This window comes from Astatotilapia calliptera, chromosome 8 (genome assembly GCF_964374335.1).
Source record: "Astatotilapia calliptera chromosome 8, fAstCal68.1, whole genome shotgun sequence".
Lineage (NCBI taxonomy): Eukaryota > Metazoa > Chordata > Actinopteri > Cichliformes > Cichlidae > Astatotilapia > Astatotilapia calliptera.
In genome coordinates, this window is record NC_137429.1 from 21186155 (window position 1) to 21206306 (window position 20152).

General features: G+C 39.2%; 4 protein-coding genes and 1 non-coding gene across 5 annotated transcripts; 4 read left to right on the forward strand and 1 right to left on the reverse strand.

The window, feature by feature from the left end:
• Positions 1 to 473: 473 nt before the first annotated feature.
• lcmt1 (leucine carboxyl methyltransferase 1) lies at positions 474 to 7558 on the forward strand. The gene is made up of 11 exons (XM_026179056.2): positions 474 to 817; positions 1103 to 1194; positions 1382 to 1503; positions 1653 to 1729; positions 2416 to 2477; positions 2588 to 2690; positions 4351 to 4471; positions 4671 to 4772; positions 5152 to 5243; positions 6697 to 6794; positions 7022 to 7558. Exons 1-11 carry the CDS (start codon positions 732 to 734, stop codon positions 7042 to 7044), a joined length of 978 nt encoding a protein of 325 aa, XP_026034841.1. The 5' UTR covers positions 474 to 731; the 3' UTR covers positions 7045 to 7558.
• Positions 7559 to 7860: 302 nt separating this feature from the next.
• On the forward strand, positions 7861 to 11663 carry aqp8a.1 (aquaporin 8a, tandem duplicate 1). The gene is made up of 5 exons (XM_026179057.2): positions 7861 to 8395; positions 8814 to 8940; positions 9772 to 9980; positions 10691 to 10825; positions 11417 to 11663. The coding sequence occupies exons 1-5, from the start codon at positions 8124 to 8126 to the stop codon at positions 11457 to 11459; spliced, it is 786 nt and encodes a 261-aa protein (XP_026034842.2). The 5' UTR covers positions 7861 to 8123; the 3' UTR covers positions 11460 to 11663.
• A 3940-nt stretch (positions 11664 to 15603) lies between these two features.
• Positions 15604 to 18401, forward strand: aqp8a.2 (aquaporin 8a, tandem duplicate 2). The gene is made up of 5 exons (XM_026179059.2): positions 15604 to 16103; positions 16865 to 16991; positions 17080 to 17294; positions 17964 to 18098; positions 18184 to 18401. The coding sequence occupies exons 1-5, from the start codon at positions 15847 to 15849 to the stop codon at positions 18224 to 18226; spliced, it is 777 nt and encodes a 258-aa protein (XP_026034844.1). The 5' UTR covers positions 15604 to 15846; the 3' UTR covers positions 18227 to 18401.
• A 153-nt stretch (positions 18402 to 18554) lies between these two features.
• Positions 18555 to 19902, reverse strand: hbae5 (hemoglobin, alpha embryonic 5). Its single transcript, XM_026179061.2, has 3 exons — positions 19476 to 19902; positions 19003 to 19210; positions 18555 to 18764 (listed from the first exon to the last, which is right to left on the reverse strand). Exons 1-3 carry the CDS (start codon positions 19568 to 19570, stop codon positions 18636 to 18638), a joined length of 432 nt encoding a protein of 143 aa, XP_026034846.1. The 5' UTR covers positions 19571 to 19902; the 3' UTR covers positions 18555 to 18635.
• On the forward strand, positions 19245 to 19338 carry trnai-uau (transfer RNA isoleucine (anticodon UAU)). The gene is made up of 2 exons: positions 19245 to 19282; positions 19303 to 19338. It is a non-coding gene; the product is annotated as a tRNA-Ile (tRNA).
• Positions 19903 to 20152: the final 250 nt, after the last annotated feature.

Here is a 20152-nt window from a genome sequence, read left to right on the forward strand (position 1 = left end):
ATCACAGTGATTCAGTGGCCCATTAAAATGTGTCAAAAATGTGCTAATTGGTCATGATTCATCTCATAAATCACGACACACAGTTCTCCCCTGCATAAGTGGTCTTTATACGTTAAAGGTATTAATGTTGGTATTGGTATTGTCTGTACTGACCCTCTATTTATTTGGTATATTGTGGAGGTAAGCATCAACGACACAGCTCTCAGTTCTCACTCCTTCTTTATTCGTCTCCAACATCAACTGCGCATATCGCGCCACAAAACACAGGAACACACTTCCTCTACACTGGGTGTGAGTGGAGCCCTCTAGTGGTCCACCACAATATGATCAATACTAACATTTGCAGTACTGCACAAAAGTACTGCAGCACTCTGCGTTGCTTTTCCCCCCCTTTAACCTCTCGAGGTTTATTTCCTCCTTTTTCAAAATAAGAGCACCTGTAGTACTCTTAATCTGAAAAGCAAACCCAAGCCGGAGGTGATTATATTTTGCTTCCGGGCAGTTGTTTATTCATACATTTTCAGCTCCAAGTAGTTTGTAAATAGGCAGCGATATTTATAACCTCGTTACGTACCGGTTATTATTTCTGCCATCTCGTAACTTGCAGGCTTTTCACCAGGACTTCCGCCTCCCGACTACGCTCGCGGTGTTTTCTCTGCAGTTTTACTAGTTAGCTTGTAGCAGGTAACCAGAGCCCAGCAGGTGGACGAGCAGCAGGACGGGAATCACCAATGGCAGCTCGGCAACCCTTCACAGACACGGACACTGCTGATGAAGCAGTGAGGGCGACGTGTGACGATGCAACCACATGCAAAAGGTAACAACATCATTTGGAGTCAGTAAAGGTAACGTAAGGCGAAGAAGTCAAAGGCTAAAGCTCATTCTGCATGAGTCAGTTACCCTGATATTTCAATGCTATCGTTATTTACAGCAACACCATTGAAATACAGAAACTCCTCTCTGGTTGTTGTTGACACAACTAGGCTGTTTAGTAGTATTGTTTGTGGGTTTCTATCATAAGCATCAATTTAATATTTCAATGAGTAATCTGGCTTTGAATGTATGACACAGCTTCATGTAGTATATAAAATCTATGTTATAGGTTTGCTACCAGTAAAGGCTACTGGAAGGACCCTTATATCCAATACTTTGTAAGATCTGTAGGAGACCGAAAGGCCCCTGAAATCAACAGAGGCAAGTAATGAAGCAGCTTTCCTTAAAACCACGTGGCCTTTTATAGCTTGTTGGACAATCTCTGTCTAGTATTTGTAATATAATTTCATAATTTGTCATTTAACATATAAGCTGGTGAAATATAACCAGCTCATAACACTTGTTGTACAGTTTAGTTAGTTTTTGCGTGTCTCATGTGATTTGACAGGTTACTACGCCCGTGTGCAGGGAGTGAACCACCTCCTCGATGCGTTTCTAAGGAAAACACAGTGTGACTGTCAAGTCATCAACCTGGGTGCTGGACTGGATACCACATTTTGGAGGCTAAAGGTTTGCAAGCAATCAGCTTGCTCTAAATCTGATTTTCATTAATCTGTGACTTTAATCATGTCTCATGTTGTGACGTGACTGCATCCAAATACCTTCTATTTGCCCTCAAAAAACTTACTGCTAATCTTGTGTGTTTATATGTGTTATAGGATGAAAACCTCATGCCACGGAAGTTCTTTGAAGTTGACTTTCCAACTGTTGTGGCAAGGAAAATACACAATATAAAGTAAGACAACGTGATTTTTCTGCTGTATTCCAGTCTTTAAAATTCTAAGTTTGAACTTGCATATTAGTCATCGTTTTAGGTTTAATTATCTTAATTTATATCCATTAAATATATAACAAGATCACCCAAGGCTGAACCTTTTGTGCATGCATGCAAGAATCAAATGCCTGGATCTGGGATTTTTCTAGGGGAATGAAGCGAGCCTCATTCAATGATATTTGCATACAGAATGGTTCTTATAACCTCCTCTGCGGATTTAATTATGACTAAATGAAAGGAAAGGGAATGTCATGTTTATATTGGTTTCTTTGGTGACTGTAATGTAGAGGAGCGATCCATAGAGGGAGCTAGAGCCTCTTGTTTCATAAAAAAGATCATTTACAGCTGGGCCACAAAAGGGCTGGAGTAACATCGTAACTGTATTTGCAAAACAAATCAGCCTGTAAGAAAAATTTAAATGCCACATTAATTAATTTACTAACAGGGAATTTGAGTTGAAAAATACACTAAAAGCTACATGCACTTAATGAACTAATAATTATATAGTTCTGATTTGTATATTTATAATGTATAAATACATTTTTAACACTTTGGAACTGAAAATCTCTGCTAGTTTGTATGAACACCTGGATACTTATTTACTGCTGATATTCTGTTTTAATTATGACTTTGCTTTCTTTGATTAGGACAAAACCTCCTCTGTCCAAACCCATCATCGAAACCCACTCAACAGACTCCTTACTGCTAGGTACGCAGTAACTGGTGCAGTTATTTTGGTATCCAGATGATGCTTCAGTGGCTTTAAATACCAATTATATGACTCCAACTCTTTCTAACTGTGGTTCTGTCTTTCTCCAGATGCCCACAGCCTCGAATCAGATCGTTACTGTATCATTGGGGCGGACCTCAGAGACATCTCCAGTTTGGATGAAAAACTGAAAAAGTTTCAACTTAACCCAGAGTATGTGTTATACATTTTTGTATTTTATCTCTTAAATGGAAAAATCTATTTTAAAAAAGCTCCCTATCATTCCACTTTATTAGTACCTTTTACAGCTCTCTATCAGTTGTAATTTGTTTTCGCTCAGGGCCTCAAGAATTGCAGCTTATCTTTTTGTTGTGTGTAAGTAGCTGAAGATAACAAGAGGCACCCTACTGATGTGTGTGGCTGCAAAGCAGATGGAATGTCAACCTTCTGCAGCTTGCATGCCACGCCCATAAGGCACACTTGAGTATGAAACACTAAAACTCAGTCAGACTTAAAATGCGTCTGTATGCTTAGTCATGGTTTTGCTTACATTCTGCTAAACATGCTAACTCGGGGAGCTAGCATGACTCATGAACAGCAGATCTGAGCGCTAATTTGTTCTATTGCGAAACGCGACATGGAAGATTCATTTTAACCGCCATAGTTGTAGTTTATTTATATTATTGTGTTTCTTTGTATGCCACACACCACTGCATTTACAGGTACATGACACATACAACTCTGCAACACACAAAAAGAGCCAGCGAGAAACACAAGCAAAAGTTTTGTCCCTTTAGAAATGATCATTTAAAAATTGCATTTGTGAAACATGCAAGTGTGACACATGTCTCAAATAAATACATTTTAAAAGAAATATTTTACACAGCACTGTAGATTATTTATGACTTATTACAAATGAGCTTTTTTAAGTTTAAAATTATGCAGGATTCTGTTTAAGATCTGTAGAAAAAAATGTTTGAAATAAGAGTTTAGAATATTGTGTCTTGCACTTCCTGTGCGTTAGGAGCCCAAAACTCTTAGTAGAACCATGAGGTCACTGAGCAATTGGGGAGCCTGTAAACGATGTGCAAAATGTACGTTCTTATCTCTTGCGCACAGAGATTCCTACAGATTTTCTGAACTTTTTGATGTTACTGCCATCAAAAAACGTTTTTCTTACAATGCTACATTTTCTTACTGTGACATTTCTGTGTTCTATTGTGAATAAAATATGGGTTTGTGAGATTTGGAAATCATTTGCTTTTTAATTTTTCATTTACATTTTACACAGTAATTGGCTTTATAAATGAAACACAAAGAACCTTAACAGTGGTGTGCTTTTATGGTTTCCTGTTCTGTCTATTATATGAATGTGTACCTCATAATAGATTATTCATTTTTAAGTTATTGTGTTATTGTGGTTGCCTTTACAACCTTAGACACCACTTTAATACATTTTTTTTTTTATGAGGAATCTTTACAGCCACCTTCTATCCTTCAGCTGTTTGATATTTAGATTTCAGCTGTAGCATCACTTTACCAGTTGTGTTGAATGAAAATAGGGCATAGAGAGATAAGACAAGGACATTTTTGCAGCAGGGCCAGTGGACCTTTTCGAGATAGCTGGGAACTTTTTTTTTTTTGGCCTAATTTACTATTGAAAGCTTGCATAAGAACAGGAAGCTGTTTTTTCCCCATCTACCAGCATTACAGGAATATGAGCACCTTCACTTTTTTCCACTACACTGGATTAAATGAAGACATTTCTGCACATTATATTCTTCTGCATGTGGATAAATGTTTTGTCTTTGCCGAGATCTCACTAAGTGCATTCTTGATATGTTGTTCTTTTACGTGCTGGTCTCATCTCCAGGTTACCGACATTGCTTCTGTCAGAGTGTGTGCTGGTCTACATGACACCATCTCACTCCTCCAACCTTGTTCACTGGGCAGCAGAAACCTTTCACACTGCCATGTTCATCAACTATGAACAGGTAAACAAATTTAACAACTTCATAATTAAGTACTTGTTTTTTTTTTTCCCAAGCATTAGTTGCAAATTCTTTTGTACCTTTCTAGTCATCAACTGTTTGCAACCTAAGTACGACACACTGAGTATTTGAAATGCTTCATGTAGATTGGAGCTGAGTAACAGGGAGCAAAATGTGATTTATGCGCTGTCTTTGTGTCCAGGTCAACATGAGCGATCGATTTGGTCAAGTGATGATCGAGAACCTGCAGCGTCGCCAGTGCACCCTGGCGGGAGTGGAGGCCTGCCAGACTCTGGACTCTCAGGTAACCTCCATCTCATCAGTGACTTTGTTAGCATCAATACACATCATGAGGGATTATGAGCAGGTTAACTAGCTGTCAAGTTTTAGACAGACCCCCAACAAGTTGAGTCCCCTCACTCAGCCTGGAGAAGGTTTTTTTCTCTTGTTAAAAATGAGTTTTTCCTTCCCACTGTTGCCAAGTACTTGCTCACATGGGGTCGGCTGATTTTGGAGGTTTTCTCTTTATTATTGTGAGGTCTTTACCTTACAATAATAAAGCTCCTTATATAAAATTGAATTGAACATCCAAGAGATGCTGTGTACACTAACAAATGACACTGCGTTGCTGGTTGTATTATTTATTTTGTTTTGGGAGGACATTAATTTGTCTTCATTTGCAGAAGGATCGGTTTCTGAAAACTGGCTGGGAACACGTTGACGCTCTAGATATGATGACGGTCTACACTATGCTTCCTCAGGATGATGTGGCAAGGTAATGCAGGCAGTATCAAGAATCTTGAGGCAACTGTTGTTGCTATTTGGGGCTATATAAATGCTTTCTCTATGGAAGGATGGATATCTGCTTATCTGATATCTGCTATCTGGTCTGTGCTTCTGTAGAAATTACCCAAACACTTATTATGTAACTCTATGTAATGTTTGGTTACGTTATGTCATGATGCACTAAAGTACTGTCAGAGTGCTGGCTCTGCACCAGCAATGGCTCTGCGTTGGTGGAAAAGAGTTTATTTTACTGTCTTTTTTTCCCCATCTCCACCTGTGTGTGGATGGTGGAGGGATTTCTAGTATTCAGGTCCTCTAACATATCAACATATAGCTGCTTTATTTATCTTGGTTAAATAAAGCAGCTCAGCTGTGCTGAAGCAGACGATTCTGAACTTATTTGAATGCTTTAAATGTTTATAACCCTTTTCACTTTTCCGATACGGATATTACAAGTTAGCTCATTTGCAGTTGGTAAATGGAAGTGCTGTGAATGCCGTGGCAGAGTCATGATTTACACATTTTGGTACATTTCCAGGGCCATTTACCCGAAATTCGCTTCTTGTCGTCCATGAACTCGTGACCTTGCTGACTCATTAAAACACTCTTTTATTTCAAATCCTTCCCCTTTCTCCACCTCTCTGCTCTTTTCCCACAGTGCTTTCACTTCCTTATTTTACCATTATACATTTACACTGGATTAAGTAAGCAAATATATATTTAGCAAATCAAATGTTCCACATTTTTTCCTCATTTTCAGCTATGAATTCATCTTTATCTGTTTTTTTTAAAATATGGAAATGTTTTTAAAATTGTTTCACTTAATTATGTCTTATGTCTTTATATACATTAGTTGAGTTTTATGTGATTTTTAGCTCATTAAAGAATTTTTAAGCTTAATCTATATCTCCAGTTTTCTTATTGTCGATAGGTCCGGCTTTGGTGGTTACGTTTGATACTCGCCGAGCGTAGAGTGCACTTGCTCGGGTTCTTGTCTTGCTTCTTCATCTTAATCCAGTTAAATTGCGACTGTTACCATTTTATGCGCTAGTAAAGCTGCCAGTGAAGGCCAGTAAAGTTTGAAGTCCTGACATTATAATTGATGTCCATTTTTATGGATTCTCTGACTGGAGATAACGAGAATATTGAATATTGTATATGGAATGTTGTGGAGTTTTACTATGAGGAATTCATCTGGAAAAAGCCTCGGTGAAAGGTATTTATAGGATTGTTGCATTATCCAGTACTGTGAATCAAGCCCCCCCGATTTATTTATATTGTTTTTTGAGTGCAGCAATCTATTGAAACCTAGTTTGAAATCATTCAGTGTTGCTTCAGTTTAGCTTTTTTAAGGTCCCGCCACAGTCTACATGACTGTAGCTTCCTGAAATGAAAAGTCACATTTTAAGACAAAGTCTTGAGTAGATTTTCATTTCTTTCAGAATTGAGCGTCTGGAGTTCTTGGATGAGAAGGAACTGTTGCAACAACTTCTTCAGCACTACAATATCTGCTGGGCCACCAAGGATAAGCTTAATCTGGGTAATGCACACTTTAATGTTAGCCTTATGAATGGACACGTAAGCTGTGAGAGGACATCAAAGTGACAGACGCTATGTTTCAGGATGTTCTCTGACTACAATGGTGACAAACTGACTGTCAGCGTATTTACTTTGTCGTACTCGTGCGTGTTTTTCAGATCCCCCGCTCATCAGTTTGAATGTCTGCTGTGGCCATTAACAAGAACAGGTCATGTTCTCTTTCCACAGGTCTCTCTCAGTTGGCGTTTTGAGCATTAAATTGCGCCACTTTTTGTGTGTGTCCGCCAAAACCAACAGCGGGAGAAGACGTGTTAAAGGAGGCCTAAGGAAAGAGGAAGTCATTAATTCTCTGCCGAGCCCCGCATCTGGGATTCGTTCCGGTGTGAAAAGTCCCGGCCTCAGCAAAATGCAGTTTCACAAGCATCCTTGATATCCCTGTATGTGTCGAAGACATGATGAGAATTGTGAACATGTCCAAAACATCAACAAATCTGCTCTTGTGTGATGGAGATGAAAGAATGTATAAAGAATCACAGATGTTACTTATTTGTGCTTTCCTGATTTTCATGTGCCATTTTAATTTAATTTATTGATCAGATTATTACTTGCATGCCATAAATAGTGAAATACATACAAATGCTCGTTAATTTCACATTTACCTGCAAAATGTTGACCCTAGCTGAGAGAAAGTGACAGATTAGTTTGTTATTGATTATATTTGATGATCAATCAAGTGCAGATAATTAAAGAAAATCTTTTGTGTAAGATGTCGTTGAACTGTCAGTTATCTACTTTGTTATGGACGTCATATCTGAACGATTATGTTTAAAGCCTTGGCTTATCCAGAGTGCGTGCGATATTCTTGGGAGTGAACACCACGATAAGTTCTGAGAATTCTTGATTGCATTAATTGCGCAGGTAGACTTTGTGTTGGGTTGTATCATTGACTGATGACTTTATTTAGGGGACCTTATAGATCATAAAAGTTACTTATTTATTTGTATTGGTATCTGTAGGCTTATTGATGAGCTTAGGTTCAGCAATAAAAAAAAAAAACACAACTAAACATTGTGATTGTGTAACAGGACCTTCACCCTGACTACTTTGATGTTCCACGACAAGACTAATCATTTAACAAGCTCATCTTAAATATTTTGGCAGTATAAAAAATTGCAGGCAGGAGGGGCATCACAGCGAAAACGCATGGACGCATTTCCCTCTTGCATCATCATATGTGTGGCTTATATACAGAACTATATGCTGATCGTACTGTAGTCCACCAGTGGAAGTGGAGGGAGTCAAGCACAGGGCAGAAGGTTTCAAATACAGCATGTCAGGGCTAGAAAGTAAGACAGAGGTCTTCACAGTAACCGAAATGGGGGAGCCGAAGGTGGAGAAAGACATTGGCAACAGAAGTAAGATACGATGCAAATATGAGCTGTACGTGCAGCCCTGTCTGGCTGAGCTGTTGGGAACCTGCTTGTTCGTATTTGTGGGGTGTGCCTCTGTTATCGGGAACGTGGAAACGGGGGGTGTCATCCAGCCTGCCGTGGGACATGGACTGGCCCTGGGAGTGCTGATCACAGTGTTTGGACAAATCAGGTACTGATTTATTATATACTGTTTTTTCTTCTTGTTCTTACAGTATTAAAATAGAATTTTGGGGGGATTTTGGTTAGTGTAAAAGCAAAGAAAAAAGAAATTTATGGATATTTTTAGGATTTAGTGCTTAGAGTAAAAAGCCCTAACTTGTAGAAGTTGCTTTAATTTAAAGAGCATCTAGGTGTTGGAAACCACAGCAAAAAAACCCTTTTAAAAATATTCTGATGCATTTTTTTGTCACACTTTGTATTGCCTCAGTTTGATACAACAAAGGTAGCACACACATAAACACATTATTCAAATGCTCTTTTCATCCCACTCTATTCTTTGATCCTTTTTCATCTATTCATCCATTTTTGACGGACAGTTGTGACTGCTTGATCACTTTATAGACTAAAATTAATTCCAATTCTTGCAGTGGGGGACACTTTAATCCTGCAGTGTCGCTGAGCGTCTACCTGTGCGGGGGGATGAAGCTGATTTTGCTCGTACCTTACATCGTAGCTCAGATGGCCGGAGGAGTGGTTGGTGCTTTTTTGTCAAAGGTAAGATATAGTCTAAATAAAAGATGAAATACTAAAGACGCAAATTCATTATAAGTCAAGATGTTAAATTTTGTCGTCAGTCTAATTGTTGATTTTTTTTTAACTAAATGCTAAAATGCAAAAAATGTTATTTCATGCACTGCCAGTGTGGAAAATTAGTTTTTCTTTGTAATCATTGGCCTTTAGATAGTGGTAAGAAGATGTCAACAATATGTTTAGGGTTTTATTTTGTTACAAATAGTTTTCTGTAAGTTGTGCAAATCACTATATATTTCATTTAATTATGTTATTTCTATATTTCAATGTAAAAGTTTAAAAAAAACTTGCAATGCAGAAATAATAATAATTAATAAATGAATTAACTAATTAACTGATGGAGTGATATGTTTTAAAATCTGTAAAAATCAGTCAAAATGGGCTCTCAAGACTTGAATTTTCATTTTTTCATCATTTTTACTTTGATCTTAGTTTTGAGTAAGTCAGCGTTTGTTTATTCTGGCATGACTCTAATGTTTTGTCATGTAAAATGTGAATTTACAAGGTTATGTCATCATTTTTACATCATTGAACCCAATATTTTCGACTTGCTGTGTATAAATATGGATGACACACTATGACAGTTCAGAATTGTGATTTCTGATTACTTACCAAGCAGCACTTTGACTTCAAGATTGATAACATCATTGACTTGACCTTATCAAGACTGAGCCAAAAACATTTACCATACAAGATTGTAATTTAAGATCATTAAATGATATTTTGATTTACTGAAAAAAGAGTTAAGGTTCCAGTCATGTTATATCCTATGTGTTCTACTTGTTGTGCTTTTAGGCAGTGTATCCCTCTAATAACTATACCGCTTCCCTCGGAGGAGCCTTTAAAGTGGTCTCTGCTGACGCTGGTAGATCCACCCTGGTAGAAATGTTGTTGACCCTGATCCTCACCATGGTGGTGTGCCTGGGGGCCGTCAACAGGAGAACCCAAACAGACGGGGTTCCTTTTTGCATTGGCCTCACTGTGGCTGCCAACATACTTGCTGGGTAAGAATCTCAGGAGGAATCACTGGGAGCTAGACTCTGATCACTATTAGGGCATTGATAGGAGCCGTGGTTTCAGATTTAAAATAATAATAATAATAAAAAAAAGGTCTACTTGTTTATTTTGTCCTGCTTTTGGTTGACTTTTGTAATAAGTACTGAAAAGGAGAAAAAGTAAAATTCAAAATGGCAGAACCTAAAGATACTGGTTCTTATTATAGCCCAGGGGGTCTCAGACTGTGGGGCAGTGCCACCTTGGGGGGTGTTGCTAATGGGGGGGAATGAAAGTGAAACTAGTATGATATGATAATATGATTTTTTTTTTTTGGGAAAATAAACAAGAGCGTTCTACTGCTACTACATCATCTTTTTACTTTACTAAAATTAAACTTTTTTTTTTAAACTTAAATCACTGATACAAATTAAAAGATGTAGGGTGTGAACTTCTTTCAGCTCATAAAGCAAGACATGGCAGCAAAGGTCTGAGAACCACTGGAACAGGTTAATCTCTGTTTCCTCTAATGTATCCTCATGAGTTTATTAACTTCGTCAAGTTTCCCTTTTAAATGAGTCTTTATGTCATGCACAAGCATGTGGACCATTATCCCATTGCTTGTATATCCTGTTTTTCTTGCATGAGAAGTGTGCTGCTGATCTGCATCACTGATCTCCAGCTGTATTAACGTGTTGGTTTGTCATGACTGTTATTTCAGAGGGACTTTGTCTGGAGCTTGCATGAACCCTGCCCGTGCCTTTGGTCCTGCCATGGCTGCCAACCACTGGGACAATCACTGGGTCTTCTGGGTTGGACCCGTTGCTGGTGCACTGCTAACTGTCAGCATCATCAGGTAAAGATTCAGGACATGTTATTTGCTTTTGCGTCCAAAAGTCAAACGTGCACATTTCACATATGTCTAGTATAGATTTGTAGTTCCTCGTAAAAAAGGCCATATTCATGTAGCATTGCAGTACTACTGTTGGGATGAAAGTGGGTGGCAAGTCAGTTCAAGTACGATAGTCAGCCACAATATTACGTTCACCTTTTTAAATACTCTTAGTATTTCGGTAGGTCTTATTTATTTATTATTAGTTACTTCTGCAAGGCCAATCATAATGCTTAAGTATTAAATCCTTCTTAACCATTTATAGACCCAACACACCTACTACACTGGAACTCCTGGGGTCTTATGAGAAACACTTTGCAGTTACATTAAGTCTCTCTAATGTTGTTTCTATTTAGATTATGCCTCTTTGAAGAATCTGTGTATTCAGAATACACACATCCTACAAAAGATGGAATATGTGTAAAAAGCACACAGTGGCTTTGTACCACATCATGTGCATTTTAGCAAATCTTTCTTAGATGAATGAAAGGTCATGACAATAAATGGATAATAAATGTGATGGAAACAACCAGTAAAGATTATCTTTTTTCGCAGGTTGTTGATCGGTGACCATAAAACTCGAGTTGTGCTAAAGTGAAGGCCTAATTCATTAAAGAGGACTGCAGAGACCACAACCAGTTGATGGGTATCTTGGCATCTTTTCCATTCGGATGGTCATACATTTCTCAGCAACATGGGAAGAATCTGTGCCTACAGATATCCACCATAACTGTTGGCTTCTATTGTTTGGCTGGAAAAAGTCCAGGCATATTTAACAATAAAAGTTTCTTTCAAACGCTCACACTGTCTGCTCTCTGCACTACTTAGTTGAGTCTTTTGTATTTGTTTGAATCAAAGTCCCACATGGCAAGGAGTATTTTAATAGTTTTATTACTTAAATGACGGTACAAGGACAGGCCAGTGGCTTAAAATATAAAGGCAGATTAGAATCATAAACTGGTGTACTTCGATCCAATGATACTTGAAACGTAGATTCTTTTTTTTCTTTTTTTTTAAGACAAAATACTCCGTTGCAAGTGAAAATTTCATAATCAAAATGAACAAAAGTCTTGAGTCACTCATTGTAAATCTCGTTGGGGAATTATTGAAACGTGCTAATACATGTTGATGAAAGACAGCATATAACGAAAAAACCTAGCTTGTACAATTCTGTTGAGTTTGAAAGTAAAAGGACTGCTTCTTATGTAGCGCTTTTATACTCTGCCTAGGTAGACCAGCCCATGACTGATAGTGTCCACTGTGTGTGTTTCTATACACGTATGCTTTTACTGCAGTGGTGGTGTGAGGTTAATAAATGAAGCCTTTGCCAATCAGATGCCTTAAACATGTTACTGCGTGGCAGATCAAAATCTGACTGTTCTTGTCTGTCTTCATAATTCCATCAATGTTGACAAGATCCTCAACACCACTGGCTCTCCAAACCATGACAGAGCCTCCACCTGTTTTACAGATGGCTGTAAGCACTCGCTGTTGGACCTCTCTCCTGACCTGCTTCAATTCTCAATTCAACACACCATAAAACCCGTTCCCGCCGTTTTTCAGTCCAGTTCTCGTGTAAGCTAGCGTGCCTTAGCCTTTTCTCCCTCCTTTCCAGTCTCCAGTTTCCAGCCAGTCTTCCACAGAGACCATTTCTGATGAGGCTTCAGTGAACAGGCCTTTGTCAAGTCTTAAGGACATGACTTTCAGATACTGTTCCCCTACTGTTGATTGTTTTTTAGGTTTTAGCCTGCCACTTCTTGTTTTTGTCCTCCACAGAATGTTGAGATATGTCAGGCTTTTAGCTAATAGCTCTTTGGTAATCAGCTTCGTGGAGCAAAACTATAATTTTATGCCCGTCAAACCATGTCAGCATCATTTAACTGTACAAATAGAAATAAATAATGTCTTGATGCATGCTCAATCATTCAGGTAAGTAAATCCCAAAAGGTTTGATTCTGTTCATCTGGACATAGCATTGCGCTACGCTGAAAATGCTATGTTGCGCTACGCTATGCTGAAAATGCTACGTCCAGATGAACAGAATCAACCTTTTGGAAGGAATAAATGATGTGTTTTTCAACAGGTTGCTATTAGCAAAGTGCCTAAAGATTTAAAATAGGTTATTTGTTAACTCGTGTTTTATGTGAAAACCCAACACTGGTTCATCCCTTGAGTTATGTGCTTTTTTAAGTGGTTAGATAAATCACGACTCACGAGTCAGTGTTAAGTGGCTCTGGTTTTCTCTGAAAATGCTCAGGTACAAGCAGTTGACTAAAAGTGAGTGAAAAAGCAGTCAATGTCCAAGAAAAACTTTGAAAGACCTTTAGGAAGCCCGGAGAACTTCCAGACCAAAAAACAATAAAGTCTGTCCTTGGGAGAAAGATATAAAAAAAGATAAAAAGAAATGAGACATTTGCACAGTACTGGATTTAAGATAGGAAAAAAGGTGGATGTACAATTACTCCGTTGAAGAATGCTGTCAATAGATGTGTTGTATAATACACATAACATTATAGTACAATCTTATCACTATAATCTTTTGATCTCCATCTCATAATCTTATCTAACCTCACTGTGAGATGTGATAAGATTGAAGAAACAGGTTGTACGAATTAAAAACAGAAATAGTAAACTTCAAGGAAAACAAGTTGGGTCGCAACACCTTCTAGTGTTTTGTAAGTAAGCTTTAGTCAATCAATCAATCAATGAAACAATCAAGAAATCTAACTTACTTATTTACTAAGTCCTATTGTGTCACGTACTGAACTGGAGGCTGCTATACATGTATTTATTTAATCACATTTGGACTACTGTAATTGATCATTTATAAGTCTAAGCAAAAACTCCCTGGAACATCTGCAGGTTGTTCAAAACGCTGCAGCAAGGCTTCTGACCAAAGTACTCGCATGTGACGCCATTGCTAATACAGCTCCATTGGCTCCATTTTAAGATTCTGGTTCTGACTTTTAGAGCTCTTCATGGACAAGCACCAGCTTAGATTATTGAACTTCTACAGCCCTGTGTCCCTAGCAGGTCCGTGAGGTCATGTGATCAGGGCCTATTTGTTATACAGCAGGGTTGGGCAACTCCAGGCCTCGAGGGCCGGTGTCCTGCAGGTTTTAGATATCACCCCGGGTCAACACACCTGAATCAAATGATTAGTTCATTACCAGGCATCTGGAGAACTTCAAGACATGTTGAGGAGGTCGTTTAAATTTTTTTAATTGGACACATCTAAAATCTGCAGGACACCGGCACTTGAGGCCTGGAGTTGCCCACCCCTGTTATACAGCAAACAAGGCTGTGAAATCAGGGAGACAGAGCTTTTGACACTGTGGCCCCCACATTAAGGAACTCTCTTCCTGTGAGCTTGAGATCTGTGGATTCAGTAGTCTCTTTAAAAAAAAACCCCAAAAACTCATCTTTTTGGAATTGCATTTGGTTAATTTTTTGTCTTTGTTTTAAATGCCCTGGTATTTGTCACAGTATTCAGAAGCAGAACATAAGGTAAGGCACACTGATACAAAACTAAACATTAACCTAAACTGGGAGAACTAAAAAAACAACATGAAGAACCCTGACATGAAACTGGACAAGAAACTTGGAAACATGGCAAGAAACAACAGATGACCTGACAAGGAATGGATGAAAACAAACAGATTAAATACACACAGGAGGTGATCAGGGGAAGTAGAAACAGCTGACACAAATGAACATAACTACCTCACAGGGGAAAAGTAAACACATTGAACAGAGAAACAAGAGACGTTCAAAATAAAACAGGAAACAGAGAAATGAAGACGTGAAACACAAGCTTGATGACATGTAACACGCAGACAAGAAATACGACATATTGACACTGAAGACAAGAGAAGACTTATAAATGTTATAAAAGTAGTAAAACGAGAATGAAACTCGACTAAATCCTAACTACTAGCGGCAACACAAGAACTTAACATATTTCCAACAATATAAGGAAACAAAAATACAAAACAAAGTCAAAACAGCACAGACCAACATTATGTTTTTTTCTTGTGAAGCACTTTGTGATCTTTGTCCTGAAAGGTGCTATATAAATAATATTTTTACTTACTTACTTTCTCAGTTCTTTTTATTGAATCCGTCGCGTCTCAGGGTCAATAGAGGGAAAGTATCAAAGTACTTGCAGCAGTGCATAAACGCTAAAAAAATGTCACACATATTAAAAAAAGAGGATTTGCCGAAAGAGAAAACGTCCCAATGGTTGATATATTGTCATATGACACTGTTTGATTATTTTCTGCTGTATTTGCACTGGCTGAGCTGCTTGTGTTATAAATTTGAGAAACAAGATTTTGATTCACGGTCAGATGCACGATTCTGACCGCTCTTTTCTCTTTGTTCTTTGTGACGTTTGGCCTCTTTGATGCCATTTGTCTATTAAATAATATAAATATGTTTCGGTACATACATGTTTATCTTAGTTTAGGATGTAATTAGTCTGACATAATCTAAAGTTCAGTGTTGTTATCCAAGAGTGTAAAATCCACCTACCCTGGACCATAACTTTCTGCAAAGTCTCTAATCTAGCTTATCTATATAGACGCTTGGCGATTGCTTTAGGTTTGGCAGGGGATGCAAATAAAGCAAAGACAATGATTGTTATGACAGAAGAATACTTTAACTCTGGAACTTGTGACCTCCACCCCTCCCTCATGCATCATTATGTTTTATGCGTTTTATGTTTTATTTTTTTAAAAGATGTCACTTAAGTGCACTCCTTCAAACACTGCCAAGCATGGCTGAACAGGTGTGAAGAACATTTATATGGCTCAATAATTCATTCTTTATGCTTTTATGACCAGTGATGCAATATGTTTGCAGTGTGCAGGTTATGGGGGATGATTATTAATAAACCCCAACACCTTGCAGCACCTTCGGCACTTCGGCACACTGGTCCGAGTACAGAGAAGCCAGCTGCAGGTGCAGGCAAATAAGGAGCGACAATGGGCGAGGAGCAAATTGAAATGGGAGATTCTGCTCTAATGGAGCCTATGAAGACTAAACCCGTGTTGAAACCTCAACCTAACAAATACGAGAGATTGTACCAGCCCTGCTTGGCTGAAATTGTGGGGACCTTGTTCTTTGTTTTCATCGGCTGTGTGTCTGTGATCGAGAACGTACCAGAAGCTGGACGGCTACAGCCAGCCCTGGTGCACGGTCTGGCTGTAGCCGTGCTGGTGGCTGTCATGGATAAAATCAGGTAAAGTTATTTATTAAGTCAAACGTTGGCATTTATGTTTTAGTTGTTGGATTGTTTGTTTGAATATCATTTATGTCAAACTTTAACCTTGGTTACTTGAAGGTTAAAGATAAAGTTCATTTACCTACCTTAAATCTTTTCAGGATATCTTTTGTAGATAAACGAGGCAGTGTATGTATGATTGATGCAAATAAATCAATTTAAAAAATCTAGAGGGTAAAGCAGGGATTTGACGTAGCGTGCCACATGACACATTTAATCCTTGTGATGTCTTTATATAAGAAAAGGAAGGTCAGTTTCGACAGTGCGTCACTGCAGAAAATGCAAGAAATCTGTCGGCATAACTCTTTGGGGTTAAATTGTTTGAATTAAATGTGTAAAATCACATAACAAATAACAATTTCTTATAGGTCATCGCCCAAACTATCCTGTAATTATAAAACAGACCATTTTTGTTAATGCACAGATTTATTTATTTGACTGTGGCTTCATTGTAACAAAAATAAATTTTTACAGTAAGTGACAAAAATAACTTTTCTGTCATTTCATTGTTAATCTATCACCTTGTTTTACTTTGAAGTAGCATGAGTGTTCATGGGGAGGTGTTTATCAGGAGTCTTTGCTGGCCCATTCTGGCCCCTGGGCCTTATGTTTGATAACTCTGGGTTAAAGGTTTACGGTGTAGACATTTACCAGATTTGAGTGGAGTTAGCTCAGTTTGTTCTCAACTTTGTCTTTGTTGCTCCTTTGCCTCCTCCCAGTGGCTCTCACTTTAACCCTCCCTTCACTGTTGCCATCTACCTGTGTGGAGGGATGGACCTGATGATGGCGGGGCTCTATATTGTCTGCCAGCTGATTGGAGGAGTGGTGGGAGCTGGAATGGCCAAGGTCAGTTGAAGGTTCAGCACCTTCACATCTTCTAAATGCATGTTTGAGTATCCTGTGAAATTTTCACCACAACTCTACTGTTTCATAGCTGATGACCCCTCCAGAACGCTTCATCAATGCCACGGGAGCAGCGTTCACTATCCTCAAGTCAGACAGCCAGCTGTCACGAGCCATATTCGGAGAGGTGGCCATGACCTGCCTGATAACTTTGGTGGTGCTGCTGGTGGCTGTCAATACCAGGACGAAAACCCCACTGGCTCCTTTCCTGGTGGGCTGTACGGTCATAATCAATGTCTTGGCAGGGTGAGACACAGGGCCCTGTCCAGCAGCGATCTTGGCTCAAGAGTTGGGAGTTCGCCTTGTAATCGGAAGATTGCCGGTTCGAGTCTCGGTTGTTGTGTCCTTGGGCAAGACACTTCACCCTTGCCTCTGTCAGTGTGCCCCAGGGCAGCTATGGCTACAATGTAGCTTGCCATCACCAGTGGGTGGATGACTGAATGTGTAAAGTGCTTTGGGGTCCTTAGGGACTAGTAAAGCGCTATACAAATACAGGCCATTTACCATTTTACCTGATCACAGGCAGGGCGGTGATATTAATTTGATAGCCTGGATCTTGTTCTTGCTATTTGCCTGTGGGATTCCCAGATACGTGTAGCTGTCCTCAACTTCTGCAATGTTTCCTTCTGGTAGTGCGATCCATGGTAGATCCTGCACTTGAAGATGACTTGTGCTATTGGCTTAAAATTGCCCTCTAGTGTTGTTCACCTTGATATATTAATGAATCAAAAATTTTGACCCATTAATAATATTGTAAAAATATATGATATCCTGGTCTGATTGCTTTTGGTGCTTTAGGCATATTCTAAAGTGTTTTGCATTATTGGCCTACTTAAGCAGGATTTTATATTGTGCTTAAGTAAATGATTTAAAAACTTGTTTTTCCTCTTGTTTAACTTTATCACTTATGTGCAGGGGTGATATATCAGGAACATGTCTAAATCCTGCCAGAGCTTTCGGTCCAGCTGTGGTGACCGGTTACTGGACTTACCACTGGGTGTACTGGGTCGGTCCCATTGGGGGAGGTCTTGTGGCCGCTGCTTTGGTCAGGTAAGAGAAGTTACACATAACTGGATTACTAAATTAAACCACAGGAATGATACACCAGTGTCACTGTCTCTTCCTGTTTTTGCAGGATCATTCTGGGTGATGATAAACTCCGAATCATAATGAAATGACTCCATTTACAGCTGTGGTGCAGGATTCAATATATCCATAAGCTCTGTCTTTCATTCCATATATTTAAAAAAGGGCATACTTTTGGATATTTCTTTTTGATACTGTTATTCCATGGCAGTTTGTAATCTATGGATTGTTGTTTAGTATAAAATAAATCAAGAAAAATACATAAAATCATTTTTTCTCAGTTCTTCCCCATAGAAAAAGAACACTGCCATTTAATCTAAACTCTTTATTGGGACTTTTTTCTGCAGTGTCACGTGTGCAGGTGTGAAACGACACAGTGAGATATTTAAAAAAAGAAAAACACACACACACAGAGCAGGATTATTTTTGGCGACATGCTTTATTTTCGTTTTCCAACCATGATTTTAATGGTCACAAACTGCGCTTTTCGCTGCCGACATCTCAACGGTATTTCTCAGAGAGACCCAGGGCCACGGCGGCCAAGAATTTGTCGAAGGCGACATGAGTTTCCGGGGTGAAATCTTTAGGGAACATAGTGGCGATCACCACCATAAGGGACTGAGCCAGGATCTGCAGAGAGAGGAAACAGTTTACACCAAATATATGAAGTTTGCTCGGCAGAAATCGCTTTTAATAAACAGACTGTTTGTTAGTACAAATGCATAGTCAATAAACTCGATCTTCTTAAGAACAATCTTTTCAATATGTTGGATTACTTTGTTACATAAATTAACCGTGCGTGAAATAGGAACAGACAATAACCTCTGTTTATAACTGAAATCGCAAATGCACATGATCCGCGTCTTACCTTGAAGTTAGATGGATCCACCCTCAGCTTGAAGGCGTGCAGCTCGCTCAGTTCCAGCAGGCCGCCTCTCAGGTTGTCAATCTTGGACACGGCCTCAGTGACTCCACCCAAGATCAGCTTTCCGTGAACCATCACGGGCTCAGAACCGGGAGTCAGGTCCGGCCAGTGGGAGAAGTAAGTCTTGGTTTGCGGATACACGAGGAGCATCCTGTGGAAGCAGAGATGAACATGGTGGGTCACAAGCTCCAGTGGCGCAATCGGTCAGCGCGCGGTACTTATAAGACAGTAGCCTGCAGAGTTATGCCGAGGTTGTGAGTTCGAGCCTCACCTGGAGCACGAGCTTATTTTAAGTAGTGGAAACACACATCTGAAGTGTGTTTAAATATTTGAGGCGACTGTTGCTGTAATTTGGCGCTGTATAAATAAAATTCAATTGTACTGAATTCAATAAAGAAGTGCCAATACAGCCTTACCTGCCCAAAGCTTCGCCTCCAACAGTATCCACAGCCTTGGAGACCTTGGCCCAGAGTGCCTTGACGGCAGCCTTGTCTTTCTCAGTCAGACTCATGTTGGATCGGTTGTCTCTCTCTCTCTGATGATGCTACCCGGCGAGGAGCTGTGCTTAAATTCAGTTGCCCCCCTGGGTCACACCCAGGGCATCTGATACCAAGCCACAAGCTGTGACGCAGATAGGACTCATTCACCGGACCTGATAGAAACTTGTTTGGCTTTAGGCCAACGCAGAGGGTGATATCTGCTGGTGACATCTTGGGTGTGAATTTGCAAAAACACTCTGCATTTTTTCGTGTAGGATACCAAAAGTGCAACGTAACCACATTTTCTGCTTTGCAAGTTTGTGAGAAGTTAGAAGTGAAGCACATGGTCCCCTGATGACTGATGAGTGGAGAACATCTCAGGCGGAGTGATATCATGTGCAGAAAGTCTACAGTTCTAAGAACAATGAGTGAACTCGTGTCTAAGGAGTTGCTGTGAAATTAATGCCAATAAAACTGATTGATTCATAAAACTGAACACATTTTTCTATTACTTCCAGCTTTACTGAGGCCTGAACCAAGTAAATTATAGTAATAGTAGTAGTAATAATAATAATGATAATTTTGAATATTTACAAAACAATTCGATTCGATTC